The following is a 17,468-nucleotide window of genomic DNA, read 5'->3' as shown; positions in this document are numbered from 1 at the left end:
TTTGCTTATGCACCCAGACAATTCTTTTAGTGCAATGGAACTTTAACTAAATGTGTCAATTTTTCCATAGCAGGACCTTGTTTTCCAGTTACTGTATGTAGTTCCTCAGCTCATCCTATATGGTCAGTCTGAATTAGCATGGTTACTCCCCACCCAAAGGTCAAGAGCGCAGCATGCCTAATCCATCCGGTCTCTCTAGCTTCCCTGCAGCGACAGCTCAAGAGTGCTGTTATTATGTTAATGAATCGGGGCTAATAGAGCATAGAGACCCTCACTAAATTGGCTGAGGATCTTAAATGCCTCGCTGCTCTCTTAATTCTAAAGTCCCCTCCTAACCTGGGTCCTTCCTTTAATTGAACCACTTGCGGTTATATGTTTCTTGTTACTAATAACCCCGTCTTTAAAATTTCTCCAGAACAGGATAAGGGACCTAACCACCTTAACTGTCAATCAGCTTCTTTTACAGCATACACCCTGCCAACTACGGAGCCTGAGCCAGCGCACTCTTTAATCCTTCACTGCCTAGGTACAGCAGGAAGCAGTTAGAGACTAACGTCTCCCCTTATGTCATCAAAAAGGCTGGAATGTAATGTTGGGTCAGGTACTGGTAGGAGGACAGTAGAAATAGCCTGCCTGCCCCTATCGGACCAGGGGCCCGGAAATCAATTAGCCATCTACTTAGGCACCAAACAGACCAATCAAAGCACCACCCTGCCTCGGAATTTTTATGGCCACGAAGCTGAGAATCCGCTCCCCTTCCTCTTTATTTGCCCACCTGCTGTTTCTACCCACTCCCTTTATTGCTTTACCCTCCCTCCTGACCAGCTTAAAACTCGCTCTCCACCACATCGAAGCACAACTTCTCGGATCCCCCCCAATGGGGGACCCCTAGCAGAGTTCACCCTGGAGTTCAGGGCTTCTTTCCCCCTTTCCCTTCTCTCCTCCCTCCCAGGCAGCTCAGATTCTCTGAGTCCCTGCTGGAGTCCGTGAGTCTTGCCCCGGAAACGCAGAATAAGACTTCCCCTTTTTCTTCTCTCTGGCCTGGCTTCGGTTAATCTTTGCGGCAAACTTAATACCCCCACCTCTTTTGAGTCTACCTTCTATTGCAGCAATATCTCATTCTCTTAACTTTACTTTGTCCCAGAGAACTCTTGCCTTCCATGTCAGAGACCTGCATTCCATTCCTGGCCCATATACCTTACATGCAGCCACCATTGCCGCTTCCAGACTGAGGCAGGTGAGGAAGAAAGGCTTGGTGGTTTACCTCTGAAACCCAGCCAATGACAACCCAACGGGGCACAACACAATAGTCCAAGCTGCACCCAACCACAGAGATGATGCAGATGCAGTTTGCTCCACGGTACAGGAAGCTGTCATGAGTCAGGGCCAACTCCACAATAGCTAACAACAACAACGCAAGCAGTTTTACCCCCTTTATAAATGAAGATGACATTTAGGAGAGAATAGGTGAAAACTTGCAGGCAGACAATATTGAGAGTCCTTTTCTTACAGCTTCAAAATAACCAAACCCTTGAGATAATATCAAGGACCACACAACCATACGGTGCCATTAACAGATCTATAGCATCTGGGTCACCTGGGAGCTTGTTAGAAATGCAGGACTGTAGGCTCCACCCCAACGTACTGAATCAGATTCTAGGCTTTTAACAAGATCCCCAGGTGATTCACGTGTATGCTAACTTATGGGAAGCACTGCTCTAGTGGACCAGTCTGTGCCTGTCACCATGGGCTGCCTTCAAAAGGGGTTCAAGGCCTCAGGGGAAACTCAAACCAGAGATTCTCACCTCTAGGTAGGTAACGTTTGATGTGAGGACCACCTGGCTGCCACAGTTATTGCCTTTTTGATGCACAAGGTGGACTGGATTTGTTTCCTGCCTTGATGGGTGGTCTCCTCCTCCATCACTCCAGGCACAGGAATATTCCTTAGAAGCTGTGAAAGGGTTTGGCCAGGACAATCTTCCCTACGTGAGCAAGACTTTTCTTCGAAAAACGGTATAGAAAAGCGTATAGCATCGTTAGGTAATGGACACATCTTATAAGGAGTTAGGCAGCATGGTTCCCAGAGGCATTCCCAATCGGAAATGTGCAAGAACAACACAGGAAAGAAGACAGGAGTTAGTTACAGTCTTCATTCTTTCACTCCAGAGAGACCTATTAAGCATCTATGTGTCAAAGAGAAGGGGCCCTGGGAGTATAGTGGGTTCCCTATTGGGCTGCTAACCGCAAGGTCAGCAGTTTGAACTCCACAGTCTGTGGGAGAATGACTGGGCTTTCTCCTCCCATAAAGATTTACAGCCTCAGAAACCCACTGGGGCAGTTCTAATCTGTCCTAAACGGTCACTATGAGTGAACAGACTCAATGGTAGTAAGGGTGGTGATGTGCCAACTCTAGATTAAACCCTCTACCACTCACTACCAGGTTGCTGGCTCAAAATCACCTACCAGCTGAGATAGTTAAAGTTTATTGTGGCAACCTGGTCGATAAACACATGTGGGGTTAATTGAAGGGCAGCGAGATAAATGGCTTGGTAAGCCTTCGGTAAGCCTCCCCTTTCTAGTTCTTGGGTCTATTGCTTTTTGATGGTTGGACCAGGGTGCAGCTGCCTTAGCCAGTTCCCTGCTTCAGTGTGCAGGGCTCACTTCCTGCAAGACATCCCTGAGGAGAAGCCACATGGACCTACCCCAATGAAACCCCTGCCAACGCTGAGATGCTTATACACTCACTGACTCGACTTTCCTCCTGCAGTTGGCATCATAGTGTGTGTTTTGTGAGATGGAGGAGGACTTTGTGGATTGGTGTCAGACATAAGAGTTAATGTTGGAGTTGTGGGCTTGGGCGGCACTGGGTTGGGATGTTTTCTTGAATTCTCTTATACCTATGAGTTTCTGTGGAGTTGTTTCTCTAAAGTACCCAGACTAACACACCAGCTCTGTGGGAGAAAGACTTGGTGATCTATGGATGTATACAAAGTCTGCAGCCAAGACGACTTGATGGCGTAGTTCTACTCCATCACACACGGGTTGCTGAGTCAAAATCGACTCAACAGCACCCAACAAAAGCCACATGAGGCCACCAAGGTTGCTGAGTGTCACAAGCGGTTTGCGCTGGACTACTAACCCTGAGACTGACTTCCACACAAATGACAGCCAAGAAAACCCCATGGAGCCATCTGCTCTGTAGTACAGAGGGTTGTCATGAACCAGAACTCACTCAATGGCAATGGATTTGGTTTGGAGGTGCCAAACACTGATCTACTCAGACAAGACACAGTAGAGAAAAAAAGAGGCAAAGTTCATCTGGGGAGGGCGGGGCTTTCAATTGGATGGGTGGAGATAGATGACAAACAAGCACATACTATGGCAGGCAGTAATAAGTGATTTTTTATATATATGAATGGAGCCTGCTGTTTAAGATAGGTGGTCAGAGAAAGTGCAAGGCTTTAAAGCAGCAGTTCTCAACCTGTGGGTCACACCACTTTGGGGGGTCGAACGACCCTTTCACAGGGGTAACCCAATTCATAACAGTAGCAAAATTACAGTGATGAAGTAACAACGAAAATAATGTTATGTTTGGGGGGTCACCACCACATGAGGGACTGTATGAAAGGGTCGCGGCATGAGGAAGGTTGAGAACCACTGCTTTGCAGTAAGTGCGAGTGTGGACTGTTCCAGGCACAGCACAACATCGTGTGGTTAGGGCAGATTAAGCAGGAGCAGAGTGTTATAGGAGGAGACTGGAGAGGTGGGGGGAACCACAACACATGGGGCCTTCGGGAACAAGGGATTTAATGCCAAGGACGATGGGAGTCATTAGGAGGTTTTGAGCTGAGGAGTGAGCTTAAAATCCAGCTTGGATTTTAAGAAGATCTCTCTAGGTGCTATGAAGAGGGGAGACTAGTGAGGCAGGAGTGGAAGCAGAAGGGCCTAATAGGAAATGAAGGAGAGGCCAAGCAAAGATGTGGTTGGTTCCGATTAGAGGGGCTGTGGAGGTTGGTGGTGGTGGTAAGATAACATTTGATGTGACCAGGAGACTGGGGTGGATTTGTTGTTGTCTTACATACTGGCTTGGGTAGAAGACAAAGACTAGAAACAATAGCACTTCCCTGGGTTGCATAGGGTTGACAGCATCCCCTCGGAATCTGTGTTATTTAACATTTCCTAAGTGATTCAGCCAAAGGAATACATTGAGACCTGTCTAGGTACACAAAGGACACTTGGCTTTCCACACAGTGAAATGTCAAGTCTTTAGGGAGCATCTCCTGGGACATTTGAGAATCAGGTGAGTAGGCCGTGAAGTGGCATGGGCAAGTGTAAGGCATCTTGCATAATCAATACCGACTCCTAGTGACCCGATAGGGCAGGGTAGAATTTCCAAAACTGTAACTCTTTTTTTTTTTCTTTCAAAACTGAAACTCTTTATGAGAGTAGGAAGCCATATTTCTCCCAAGGAGCACCTAGCTGGTGGTTTTGAACTGGTGACCTTATGGCTCACAGCCCAACACATACGTAACCACTGTGCCACCAGGGCTCCTAAGGCAGCTCATAGGAAGGGCAATTCTGATGATCAACCTTTAAGAGAATGAACTCTGACCTGCCAGTTACTACCCAAGAAAGGAAGCTGAAGTTGCCGTAGATCACTCCTTTAAGATAATAGCTCTTCGAAAGTCCAAAAGGCCAGCAAAAGCTCTGGATGGCCAGCCTAAAGAGGAAACACCAGCGTCAACAAAACACACATGGTAGGACTTGGTGTGTCCTGCTGGCCACTGTATTCTCAGAAACACAGGAGACCTAGGGAGAGCTGAATGCTGAAGTGATGCAAAAGGATCGAGTGCCTTTTGTTTGGTGGATTAAAAGCCCATAAAGGTTACTATCTGAGAGAAGAGAAGAAGAACGCCTCTAAACACATGGAAGATTTGGAGAGGATCAGAAGAGCCTTTTCATAGCCCCAAACCAAACGCACTGTGGTCCAGTTCATTCTGACTTGATCGGCCCTATACAGGGTTTCAGAGGCTCTAAGTCTTTACATGAGCAGAGGGTCTCATCACTGACCGAGCAGCAAAGTAGGCTTTGACTGCAGACCCTGAGGTTAGCAGTCCCACACTTCCCCTTCTCCTTGCCTTTTCATGCCCTCCCTTGAAAATAGGGGTGATGTAGAAAGAGGCATAGGGTATAGAAGATATGTGTTCAGACAGGGGGTCCCTTAGGCAATCTAGTATGTGGTAGGGGGTGCTGTAGCAGTAAAAAATGGTGGGAGAGGGACATCCCGCTCACCACAATAGTCTCTGGTTCTTTAGAGGGAAATCGCATCCTTGTTGGGGCAAAAACGACTGTAGACTAGCTCACATTCCCACCTGTGTAAATCCCCAAGGTACACAATGGCAGAAACAAGACAAGAGCGCACGGGGTCAACAAGACACTTAAAGGATTTAAAATGCTACTCTTGTCTCCTTCTGAGTCAAAAGTAGATTGGAAGTCAAATGATTTATTCAATTAATACAGGCACTGGTGGGGAGGGAGATACATACTCAGTGCTTTATGCCATAAAGATCTGTTATATTCGAGCCAAAAAATAATACTTGGTCATCTGAACCGAGAAGCCCTGGTGGCACAATGATTAAGCGCTTGAACCGGAAAGTTGGTGGCTGGGACCCACCAGCCGCTCCTCAGAGTGATGAGGCAATCGGCTTCCAGGAAGAGGTCGCCTTGGAAACGCCGTGGGGCAGTTCTACTCCGTCCCATGCATGGTCTGTCAGCATCTGCCTTCTCAGGGTCAGAAGGTGTACGTGACTGATGGAAACAGGGAGTAGATTATTTGAACTTCACCCTCAATGGCAAGGCCTTTGAGACTGTTCAATGATCAGAGGTCACGGGGCCTCTGACGAACCAATTGCTCCTCACACGTTGAACGGTTAGCAACTCTAGGCTATCGAATCCGGATCGACCCTCTTTCACAGATAAAAAAATTGGGGCCCCAACCCAAAGAGGAAGTGGGTAGGTAAGAAGCAAGCAGACTGTGGTTGGGCTGAAGGATGTTAACAACGGGCCTCCATCCACACACAGGACGATTAGAGATTTCAGTATACAAATACATCACCAAGCTTTCTCTTTCCAAAACATAGTAGATTCCCAAAGGAAACAGCACCCATTCTTCCTTCCCTTAAGTCCCTATCTTCACCTGCTTCTTCCCTTGGCGGGTGGCGGTGGGTGTAGGGGGTGGGGTGGTGTAGGAACTTTCGGCCCCGCCTCCCTGCTTGTCCAAGCTCCGCCTTCCCGATCCACCTGGGTGCCCGGCCCCTGACGTCACAGCACGGCTTCGGCGGCCGGCAGGATCCCGGCTTCTGATTGGTCCGTCCTTGCTCGACCTGCACAGCCCACCAATGGGAGCGGGGCTGGGTGGGGGGTTGCCCACTTCCAAGATGGCGCCTCCGGGAGCTGCGAGCGGGTGACCAGCGGCGGGGAAGCGGCCTGGGCTGGCCCTCCGGTTGCGGGGTCCGGGGGCGTCTCACCGGGTCCCCCCGTCTGGCCCGCCGACAACGCCTTCCCCGGGCCAGAGCAATGGCCTCCGAGAACAGCAAGCAGTTCTGGAAGAGGAGCGCCAAGCTGCCGGGGAGGTGAGCCCAGGACGCGGAGAGGGCGAGAGGGCTGGACCAAACCCCGCCAGATCCTACGGTCTCAGTCCCGCGAGCACGGATTCCGGGGTCTGGTTTGGGAATCCGGCTGGGGGATCGGAGACCGCCCGGTGGCGGCAGGGCAGCTGGAAGGCAGAGGCGCAAGGCAGCGAGATTTGGGGGGCAGCCCCGGATCTGGGGGCGGAGGTCTCCGGAAGGGCTGCCGGCCAGAGGCCGGGCGTGGGGCAGTGGAGTGGTGTGAGTAGCCAGAGCCGGTCCCGGGTTCTGAGGGTCGCTTTTCACTTTCGTCAGAACTCCCTCTTGGGGGGTCTCCACCAAGCACAGGTGGTTGCTTGCACGAGGAAAGCCCCCTCCTTGCACCCCCACTTCAACAGTGCGGATTTTTCTCCTGTGCCCCCCAAAGGTTCTGTTGTGACCCTCCTGCGCGGGCAACGGGAAATTTCTCCAACCAAACCTTACTTTCTTTTCGGGTGGCCCTTTCCCCATTAGGAATTATTACAAGGTGACCCCAGACTCGGGGCTCATTCTTCTGCATTTCTCAAGGATTCCGCCAACCCTCGTGCCCTCTTCCACCCCTGCGTTGTAAGGTTAATCTTGTACAAATGGGCCAAGTTCAGCCCATTTCGGTGGTCCAATTGGAGAGCAGATGGAAGCGACTTTTTCCTTTGGGGTTGAAAGATTTCTTAGCAATTGTCCATCCCTCGCTTTGTTTTTAGCTTCCAGCCTCATCTGTTTGAGGCAGAGTTCTGAGGGGTGTAAGGAGGGATGTGTGTCGTGCTGCCTCTAGGAGTTCCGCCAGCCACTGTCGGCTTGGTGGGGAAATTCACGTTTGGTTGGACCTACGTGCTCCCTATCCTAGCGGATTCAGTCGCTTCCCTTTGAGATAATCCTTGGAATTTAAGACTTTGAGCAGGAGTTCAATGAGGCTTGAGTGGTGGTCGCATAGAAGAAGTATTTTAAGATTCTCTTAGACTTTCAGAGACGAATAGTGTGGGAACCAGCTTTTAGATATAGAGCATTAAAACAATCCGAAAGAATCCAAAGATAGTTTCCGATGAAAATACTATGGAATTAGAGTGCTAATGCTAAAGATGTGTGATGTTTTTAGATTAGCACCATTTCCTACTAACCGACTGATTCCATTTCCTTCCTGCCCTAGTGAGCTCTCTAGCTCTCCCCTCTGCCTCTGACATTCCCTGGGGTTTTCCATAGTGAGATCATTTCATTACCTTTTTTAAAAAATCAGTTTACTGGGGGCTCTTACAACTCTTGTTACAAACCATATATCAGTTGTATCTGACATATTCGTACATAAATTCCATCGTTCTTTTCTAGACATTTACTTTCCATTGAGCTCTTGGGATCAGCTCCCCCCACCCCATTTCATTACCTTTTAAAATCCAAAGATAACCATCAGAATGGACGAGGAAACAGTTAAATCAGGAAGAAATCCAGGAGATGGGGGCTATGGCATGGTTCCTCCGCGCTTGTTGCTATCGATTCTCTTTTATTGTACCTGTTGGACTCTAGGAACAGTCACCTTTCCGAAAGCACCACTTTTGAGGTAGAAGAGGGGTCTTTATTTGGTTTCTTCAAGCTTCTGGCTTCCCTTTTCATGTCTGAAGAGGAAGAGAGAGGCCTAGAGGAACGAGTATTTGGCTGCAGAAAGACCTGGGCTGTTGTTGGGGCTAAAGAGCCCTAAGAGAGAGAGAGAGAGAGAGAGAGAGAGAGAGAGCTGTTCTGAACCCCCCTCCCCCCTGCTGAGAAAATTGTGAGGCTGTCGGATCCCTTAAAGATTTAGTCTGGGAAACCCTGTGGGGTAACTGTGACCCTATTGGAATTGACTTGATGGGAGTGGGTCTTGTTTGGGCTTTCTTAGTGATCAAGGACAAATACTTAATCTCGCTAGGACTCAGCTTGCGAAGCTGTAAGATGAGACTGCAAATACCTTCCTCGAAGTTGCTGTAAGACTAAATGAAATGCTCTGTAAATAAGATGAGTGTTTTAGCCAGAACCTTCTAGCTGCTCCAGGAATATTCATATTATTCCTAGTGGAGCAGGTAGACATTTAAAAGGCTGTATCTCTCAGGCTCTTGCCCTTGTCTCCAGTTTTCATTCACGAAGGCATTAAATGTTGCCACAGTTCATAAGTTTTTGCTACTTCCTTGTTGACGGGAAACATTGTTCAGCACCCTGACTTTTAGCAGGGAAGAGGCCGGGAAGTGGTGATGGGGGGCTGGTTATGAGAGAAAAATAAGGTTCCTTTAGAAAGAAAGATGCTTTGGTTTATGGGAAAGGTTAGGAAGTTTTCTCAACAATAGAACTTTTGCACTTGTGCTTTGTGGCCTGGGTGAAGAAAGCTTTGCTCCGAGGTGGGAAACTACACAAATGATTGTGTAGTGCAGCAGTTCTCAACCTGTGGGTCACGACCCCTTTGGGGGTTGAACGACCCTTCACAGGGGTCACCTATGACCATTGGAAAACACATATTTCCGATGGTCTTAGGAGCCGAGACACCACTCCTATCTGTCTCCAGGCAGGTCCCCCCACATGCAGATGCGCCCACAGACGAGTGCCCGGCGTGAAGACTGTTACCCATGCTACACCATGCTACACCATTGCATTTATTGTCATTAGAAATAAATATTTCACAATATATAATGACATATTGCTTTTGTGATTCATCACTATGCTTTAATTATGTTCAATTTGTAACAATTAAAATACACCCTGCATGCAGGATATTTATATGACAATTCATAACAGTAGCAAAATGACAGTTATAAAGTAGCAATGAAAAGAAAATAATGTTATGGTTGGCGTCACCACACATGAGGAAGTGTAGTAAAGGGTCGCAGCCTGAGGAAGGTTGAGAACCGCTGGTGTAGTGGGTCCCCGAAGTGAAACCTGTGTACTCTTTGCAAACTGAAAGGGGGAAAGTCAGCATCGGCAAGTTGCTTTCTGTCTCCTTGACCCTGACCCAAAGTCCTTAATGGTCACAGTTAAGGATTCATGGGAGGAAAATCACCAAAGTGCTCAATGAATTAAGCACCACCAACCAACCCCCAGTTTTATTGAGCTACAAGTCACATTCCATGGACTTCACCCTTCTCAAGTTCATAATCGGATGTTTTTCACTTGTCACAGACTTGCACAGCCATCGCCGTGAATCTTAGATGGGAGCCTTTCATGACCTCAGAAATAAGTCAGTCCCCATTCACTCCTCCCGCCAGCCAGAGGCAGCCACTAAACTACTTTGTACTTTGATGGATTTGCCTAATCTGACATGTCATATAAGTGGGATTATGTGGCCTGTAGCAACCTGACCGGCTTCTTTTGTTGAGCATACTGGTTTTAAGACTCATCCTTGGTGTAGTGTGAGTCGGTAAATCACTCCTTTTTACCTTAAATAGTAATCCCTAGTATGCCCAAGGGGGTTTCACAATGTTTGTGGGAAAGTTGCATTCTCTATTAATTCCATTTTCCCATGAACGTTTTTTTTTTTTTTTTTAATTCCGCTGCCCCGCAACCAGACTTCCGAAAACTTTCCCCATGAACTTCTTGACACCATCTTGAATACACTGCTGGGCTCTGAGTTGCTCGCAGTTTGGCTGTTCTGCATAATGCTGCCGAGACCATGGTGTGCGGGCTTTGTGGGGACATCTGTTCTCTGTTCTTTTGATCATGTGTCTGAGAGTGATGCCGCATGGGATTCGATATCCTTCTCCACTTTCTCAGTTATTCACAACAACTAGTCTCGATGCCTCGGAAGATGGGAGGTAGGCCCTACCATAGTGGTCTAGAACGCAAGGTCGGGCGCAAGCAGTCACTTGTACACTTGCATTCCTGATGGCACTGCTGGCAGGAGCCAAAGTTGGGGCCACCCAAGCGTCCCTCAGCAGATGAACGATAAACAAAACGAAGGTAGTTACAAACAATGGAGGAGTATTCAGCCACAAAGAGAAAGTAACTTCGGACACACGCAGGGACCTGAATGAACCTTGCAAAGCTGCTAAGTGAAATAAATGATTCCACCCACCAGAAATAGCTCGGATAGACAAATGCATAGAGACAGAGTTTCTTAGGGGCTACCAGGGGCTGTAGAAAGGGAGGAAGGGGCATGGTTATTGAAATAGCTCACTTTCTACTACTTAAATAGCAATTTCTATTTGAAGTGAAAACTTTTGGAAATAGTGGTGATGGTTTTACCACATGGTGATATAAGTATTACCACTGAGATATATACTTAAAAGTTAAGATGGCCAGTTTTTAAAATAGGTTTCTTTTCCACCACAATAACAATTATTACTATTTTTAAAAGAACGGCAGCTTTAAAGTCTGACTGTCTGGGTTCTAATCCCAACACCGCGGCTTTGTAGCGATGTGACTTTCGGCAAGCAAGCTCCTTCCCCTCCTTGTGCCTTGCTGGGTCCCCTCATCTGTAACATGGGGACAGAGGATCTACCTCATAAGGCTGTTACGAGGAATCAATGCGGTAGTGCATAAAAAGTACTTAGGAGTGCAAAAAAAGCCAAACTCCCAACCATTGAGTGGATGCCAACTCCTAGCCACCCCTTAGGAAAGGGCAGTACTGCCCTTCGAGACGAACTCTCTATGGGAGTACAAAGCCTCATCTTTCGCCGACTCTACTTTCTCTGCAGTGGCTGCGGGTTTCAAACTGCTGATCTTGAGGTTAGCAGCCCCAGTCGTAACCCACTGCACTGCATAATAGTTCCAAATGTTATCTCCCTAACACATACCCTTGCTCTAGTTTGTTTCTGAAACTAGAATTGGAAGGAAAAAATGTTGTTGTTTTTTGAATTATTAATGGAGTGTCTGAAGCCCTCTGTGAACCCTGAGTTTAAAAAAAATCACTAACCATTTTAATTCAGCAGAGGATTTATGGAGAGACACAAAAGCGTAATGCTGGACAGCTGTGGCTCTCAGGGAGTCTTTTTAAAAACACATATATTACTAATTGGGAGTTAATACATACAGTGAACCCTCGTTTATCGCGGTTAATCGGTTCTAGACCCTACCGTGATAAATGAAATTCCGCGAAGTAGGATTCCTTATATTCCAAAAGTTTTACCTTTTCCTGGATGGTGAGCATCTTCCTCTGGCGCTTATTTTTATTGTCAGAAGGCTTAGAAGAAGCAGCTCGTTTAGGAGCCATCATAGGGCTTAGATAAAATTTCTTAAAAATCGCAAACAATTACAGTACACTGTACAAAAGCAAAAATGCATCTGATACGTAACTCCGATATGTAGTGATGCAGATAGAAGCGTGTACAGTATGAGCCAATCAGTGGCAGTAATGACAGAGCATGCGCTGTTACGCAAAAGCCGCGATAGAGTGAAGCCGCGGAAGTCGAAGTGCGAAGTGGCGAGGGTTCACTGTATATCATTCCATAGTTCAATCACATCAGTTGCTACCACAATCAGTTTCCAAACATTCTTTTTCTTTCTGGACTCCTTGATGTTGTCCCGTCCTCACCCCACCCCCACTGTACTCCCAGAAACCCTTATTTTACCTGCTGTCCCTATAGGTCCATCCGCCCTGTATTGCATTTACCGAGAAACAGAACAGCATGTCACACAGCTTCAAGAGTGTATCCTGCAGTGACATCTGAGCTACACCGCAATATGAACAAACAAAACGAAAATACAGGACATGTTGAAACGGAGACCAGGTCCAGCATGCATCAGAGGGGGATCAGCCGACAAATGTTAACTGTTCAAGTCAGATTTACGCCTTTGGACTTCTCTCCGCATCCCTCCAGTCCCCTCTGTTTAGTACCCCTGACCCCCATCCCGCAATTGTGGATAGAGGGAGTTCACTGTGGATAGAGGGGACAGAGGGAGGCTTATTTCCTGTGTCACCCCAGGGAATCTTCAGTGATGAAGAATCACTCATTCTGAGCAGTGACCCTCAAACTTTAGCTCCCATGACTCACCCAGGCTTGTTGATAAAGGCGTTGCCGGGTCCCCTGTCCGGGTTTCAGAGTCAGTCAGGTGGGGCTAAGAAGGTGAGTTTCGAACCAATTCCCCAATTCCTGCTGCTCTGGGCCTGCACTTTACCAACCACTCGGAAAAGAGCTCAGAATCCGGTGGAAAGAACCCTGGGTCCTGGTGCTGGGGGCTTTTGCCATTCGGGTCTTGAGCAACTTAGGCATCTCCACTAGGCTGTCTAATTGGCATCTCAAGACTTGCTCTGCCCAGAGAGAACTAGCCCGTGATTTCTGCATCCGTTCATCGCTGCAGAGCCCCTCTCATCACCCTGCCATCCCACTGTTTGCCAAGTTCTTCCTGTTCTCACACCCAGGTCAGTAGCAGCAAGGCCTGCTGACTTCTCAAACGATCTCACCCATCTCGGCAGGTTTCACCCCTGCCCTTCCAACTCAACCCGACCCACCAAATCCATTGTCTGGGAGTCGATTCCGAGTCCTAGCACCTCGATCGGGCTGAGGAGACCTGCCCCACCGGCTTCCACGGCTGAAGTGTGTGGAAGCAGCCTGCCACCACATCTTTCTCCCAAGGAGCAGCTGCTGGGTTTGAACCACAAGCCTTTTATGGTTCACAGCCAAGTGCTTAACCACTGTGCTACCAGGACCCCCCCCTTCCACCTTGGATCAAACTGGATCCTCTCTTGCCTTGATGACTGCTAGATCCTCCTGGTTTCCTTCCTGCTTCTCTCCTTGCCCCTCCCCAGGCCTCATATTTGCAGTGAAAGGAAAATCCGAACTCCTACAGGCCCGTCATGGTGGGGAAGAGCGGCCCAGCGAAGGGCTTTGCTCTGCTTTGCTCTTTACCCTGAGAGCAGTGGGATGCCGTGGAAAGATGTCGGTGGAGTGCAACACCATCAGAGAAGCTCATTATAAAAATGTTCTCCTGGCTGCCCTGGGGCAGTGTTCTCATTGAAGGTGGGGGATAGGGACAGGGACACACAGCTGGTTCATGGGACAAATGGACTCTGGGTCGTACTGGATGTTTAACATCCTTGGCTCCTGCCAACTCAATGCCAGGAATGCCCACGAGCACACCCACATACCCCCACACCCCCACCCACACATCTCCAAACACTCCAGCCCCCACCCCCTGCCCCCACTGGGGATCAGAGTACATGTTGGAGGCTAGTTTGAAAACTGCTGCAGTCGCTAGGGGCAGAGGAGATGATGTCGTGGCCTAAGGCAGTGGCAATGGAAATGTGAATAGTGGTCAAGTTTAAGGGCATCCAAACCAAAACTTAACGTCCTGTCTTTCTCCCAAGGAGCCGCTGGTGGTTTTGAACTGCTCACCTTGTGGTTTTCAGACCTACAAGTAACCACTGTGCCACCAGGGCTCCCTTAAGGGGAGCAGCACTTGGTAAATCCTTAGGTTTAGTGAAGAAGGGGGTTCCACGGAAGTGCCGCTCCCAGATCTCTGGCTCGAGTAATAGCATCTTAAGAGAAAAAGTCCAGCTCTGGACAAAGTGCTTGAATACCTCGAGCTCAGTTTACTTATCTGTGAAATGAGCGCTTTGGGTGGGTGATCCCTCAGGTCCTTACACCTCCGGGGTTCAGTGTTGCCTTCAGTGTACCAGCCCCATCAAATTCATGTCGGTGGATCTTAGACAGGCGTTGCTGATAGATGGGGAGTCGGTTTTTGTTTTGGGATTCTGCAATGGTGTGCCTTAAATGTTAGCTTTGGAAAGAGGCAAATTGCTGCCCGTGCCAAACACGGGTGACAGCCTGTTCCAATTCAAGACTATGGCCATTGCAGATCAGGAAACTGAGGCTCAGAGACAAAAGAATTGCGCCAAATCATTCACACCCCTAAGTATATATCAGCCTTGGTCAGAAATAAAGAGATACGCTCTCTCCCTCCCCCTCCTCCCGCTCTCTGCGCGGACCTGGCTGCTGAGATGGCCATCCCAGAGGTGAGCACGCTCCATACGATGTGTCTGATTCTCTCCCCCATCTCTTCTGTCTTCCATGACTTTACGATGATCTCCCTCTATTATAACCGCACAGTTGCTCCTGTGGACCCCGTGGGTGTAAGAGGCTGGTCTACTCTAACCCTGCAGATCCTGTGAGTCCTGACCCTTCCTTTAATCTCTGCTAACATGAAGACACCCTCTGCCTCCCCAGCCCACCCAGTCCCAGGGAGTGGACACTGGTGAAGGAGAGAGAGAGGGAAGGCAAACCGGCTCTGGCTCTGACTCTGGCTCCGGCTCCTTCCCCCAATTCTCATTTCCAACCCTGATGGGAGGCGCTGCTTCCTCTTTTTAAGTAGAGTGATTGTTGCTAATGTCAGGAAGAGCTCGTTAACATTAAGCAAGGTTGATAAAAAGGTCTAGTCACTTGAATTAACAGAGGGGCGCTTAGATTTTTAAGAAAAGTGGGCTGTCATTTGGTCATCGTTCATCGCGTCCATGAATCTGATGGGTGGACTCCGTGTGATGAGCCTGGTCAGATCATGACCCTCTAGTCTTGGCTTGGAGATCGTGTGTGGACAGTCAGTGACTAGAAGATACGAAATTACCATTACAACAGCATACATCCCCAGGTCTGGAAGACTTCCATTGAGCTTGGATGTGAACCTCAGTCGGTTGCCAGCAGGTTTGGCTTCACATTGCATAGTCTGTTCTCATGTTTGCTTGGGCTCCATTGTCAGCACTAAGCAAACACCTGTCGGTTTTCCCTACCGAGGTTTTCGCACTGTTCCAGTGCTGTACACAAAACCGCCCTGCCAATGCATTCTGCCGCGTGGTTTTCTAGAGAGCCACGACCTGGAGGCTGGTGGAGAGGTGCTCCCTTTTGTCCCAGGGACAGCACATCCTGAGGCATTCTGTTTCTTTGAGCGTCTGAGTTGCCGTGTGTCTGTCTGCCTGTAGGTGTTAGATCCTGCAGGCCAAGGGGAAAGCACTCTGCTGCTAAGCGGAAGGTCAGCAGTTGGAGCCCACCAGCCGCTCCATGGGAGAAAGATGAGGCTTCCATAAAGCTTGAGCCTGGAGAACCCCGTGGGGTAGTTTCTGCCTGTCCTGTAGGGAACTGACCCTCCTGAAATGGCACTGGGTAGGGGAGGGCCGTGTGAGCCGAGATTGGCTTCAGTAGAAGCCCCATCTTCATTCAGTGAGTAGTGAGTGCCGCTGGCGTGTGTGGTACTCTGCCAGGCGGTGAGGGAACGAATGCAAAAAGACCTGTCCCGGCCAGTGCTTTCTAGAAGAGGAAAGTCTAGTTGGCACCGGGGCTCCCTTGGGTGAGGATGCCGTGTCTTGTCCTCCTTCCCGTTTTTGCCTTCAGTGTATGCGCGTTACTTTTGTAACCTACAGACCTTAAAAGCGAAGTGGAGAAGCAAGATGTAGATGGATAGGTGCAGTCGGCCGCCTTTTACTGTAAAGTTCAAACACATTAAAAACTGTACCGTATGTCGTTTGTGGATCCGTGAATATATAGTAAAAGTGTAGCATCAGATGGGAAGGATTCATCCCACCATCAGGATCGCGATGGTCTCTTGCGGAGGGAGGATATGATTTGTATAGTTTGAAAAAGGATATGATTACTTATAGGTTGAAAAATAATCTATGTGCTTTACACAATTGATGTATGTATGGATTGTGATAAGAGTTGTATGAGCCCCTAATAAAATGATTAGGAAAAAAAATAATCTACACCTTGGTTAGTGATACATACAAGAACATACAAAAGCAGAACTGGGGGTGGGAGGAGTGCCAGGTGCAATACAGTATATGTGTGCTGGGGTTTTAATTCCGTACTGTCCTATTTCTTAAACTGGGTGGTGGGCACCTACGTGGGTAGGTCTTCTCCTGTGATCTCAACTATATCTTTAAAATAGTTCCTTGAACAAAAGTCATTTAGGCCCTGATTATGTTGGGGGATCAAAGAAGCTGGGGGGGTTAGTGAATGCTGGGAGTAAGGTCAGGGAAAGTCCCATGTGGATGGAGCGTGGAAGTCGAAGAGAATGTTCCCGAATGGATATGATTTTGAGAAGCGCAATGGAAAAGCCTTCCACGTAGGGAGAAGGGGGCCGACGAGGTACTAGGAAGGGCATATTTGGAAGCCAGTGAGCTTGGGTGGGGTGGGGTGGGGGGAACAGGAAGCTACAGGCTCTCAGATGAGTGCCAGGGAATGGAGTGTGGTGAGCAGTGGGCTCTTGCAGTCCGTCTTCATTCAGTCCCTACGGCCCCCTCCCTTTTTGATGTTCCTGCCTGTCTTTTTTGAAGTGCAGCAAGCTGATTTATTATATAGTGTTCCAGGTACAGATACATTATGGTTTATACCAAGAATATGTTAACAAATTAAATTTGGGCTTTGATATCGCGCTGCTGAAGCCCATTATTTATCCTGGCCTCTCTGGCTGCACCGGCCCACGGGACTGATGCCTGTATGATAGAGCCTATCAGGATGCTAAGAGCCTCTCTTGGATGGTGACTGATGACCTCCGGCTCTTAAGCCTGCACAGTGAGGTTGGCGTTTTTCCTGCCTGGATGATTAGTGGGTAGTGATAATCATTTAAAGAAAGGGTCTGTGGAGCCCTCTCATTTTTCTGTTCAAGTCGCCCAACGAGCCAGTGGAGAACTTCCTACAGATCTTTGCATGTCACTGTAAAGAGGGAGTGGGGACTTAGAAAGCTCAAGTGTACTCATCTTAGACTATTCGCAGACACTGAATATACGCCAACGACCCATTTGTTTTAGTTGTTTATCAATTCATAGATTTTTTAAAAACTTTTTTGTTTTTTAAATCATTTTATTGGGGGCTCATACAACTCTTATCACAATCCATCCATCCATCCATGTGTCAAGCACATTTGTAC

General features: G+C 48.3%; 1 protein-coding gene across 1 annotated transcript in view; it reads left to right on the top strand.

Annotated features, from left to right (window-relative positions):
- The first annotated feature begins 6,508 nt into the window (after nt 1–6,508).
- The window catches only part of TBC1D22B (TBC1 domain family member 22B), a 79,502-nt gene continuing 68,542 nt past the window's right edge, over nt 6,509–17,468 (top strand). The window contains exon 1 of the mRNA XM_004710742.4: nt 6,509–6,632. Coding sequence (XP_004710799.1) covers nt 6,577–6,632 — 56 coding nt within the window. The 5' untranslated portion in view covers nt 6,509–6,576. The remainder of the gene's footprint in view (nt 6,633–17,468) is intronic.

This window comes from Echinops telfairi, unplaced genomic scaffold (assembly GCF_000313985.2).
Source record: "Echinops telfairi isolate 266 unplaced genomic scaffold, ASM31398v2 ScPeMD7_3533;HRSCAF=4204_1, whole genome shotgun sequence".
In the NCBI taxonomy this organism is placed as follows: Eukaryota; Metazoa; Chordata; class Mammalia; order Afrosoricida; family Tenrecidae; genus Echinops; species Echinops telfairi.
This window is presented reverse-complemented; position numbering and strand designations above follow the sequence as displayed.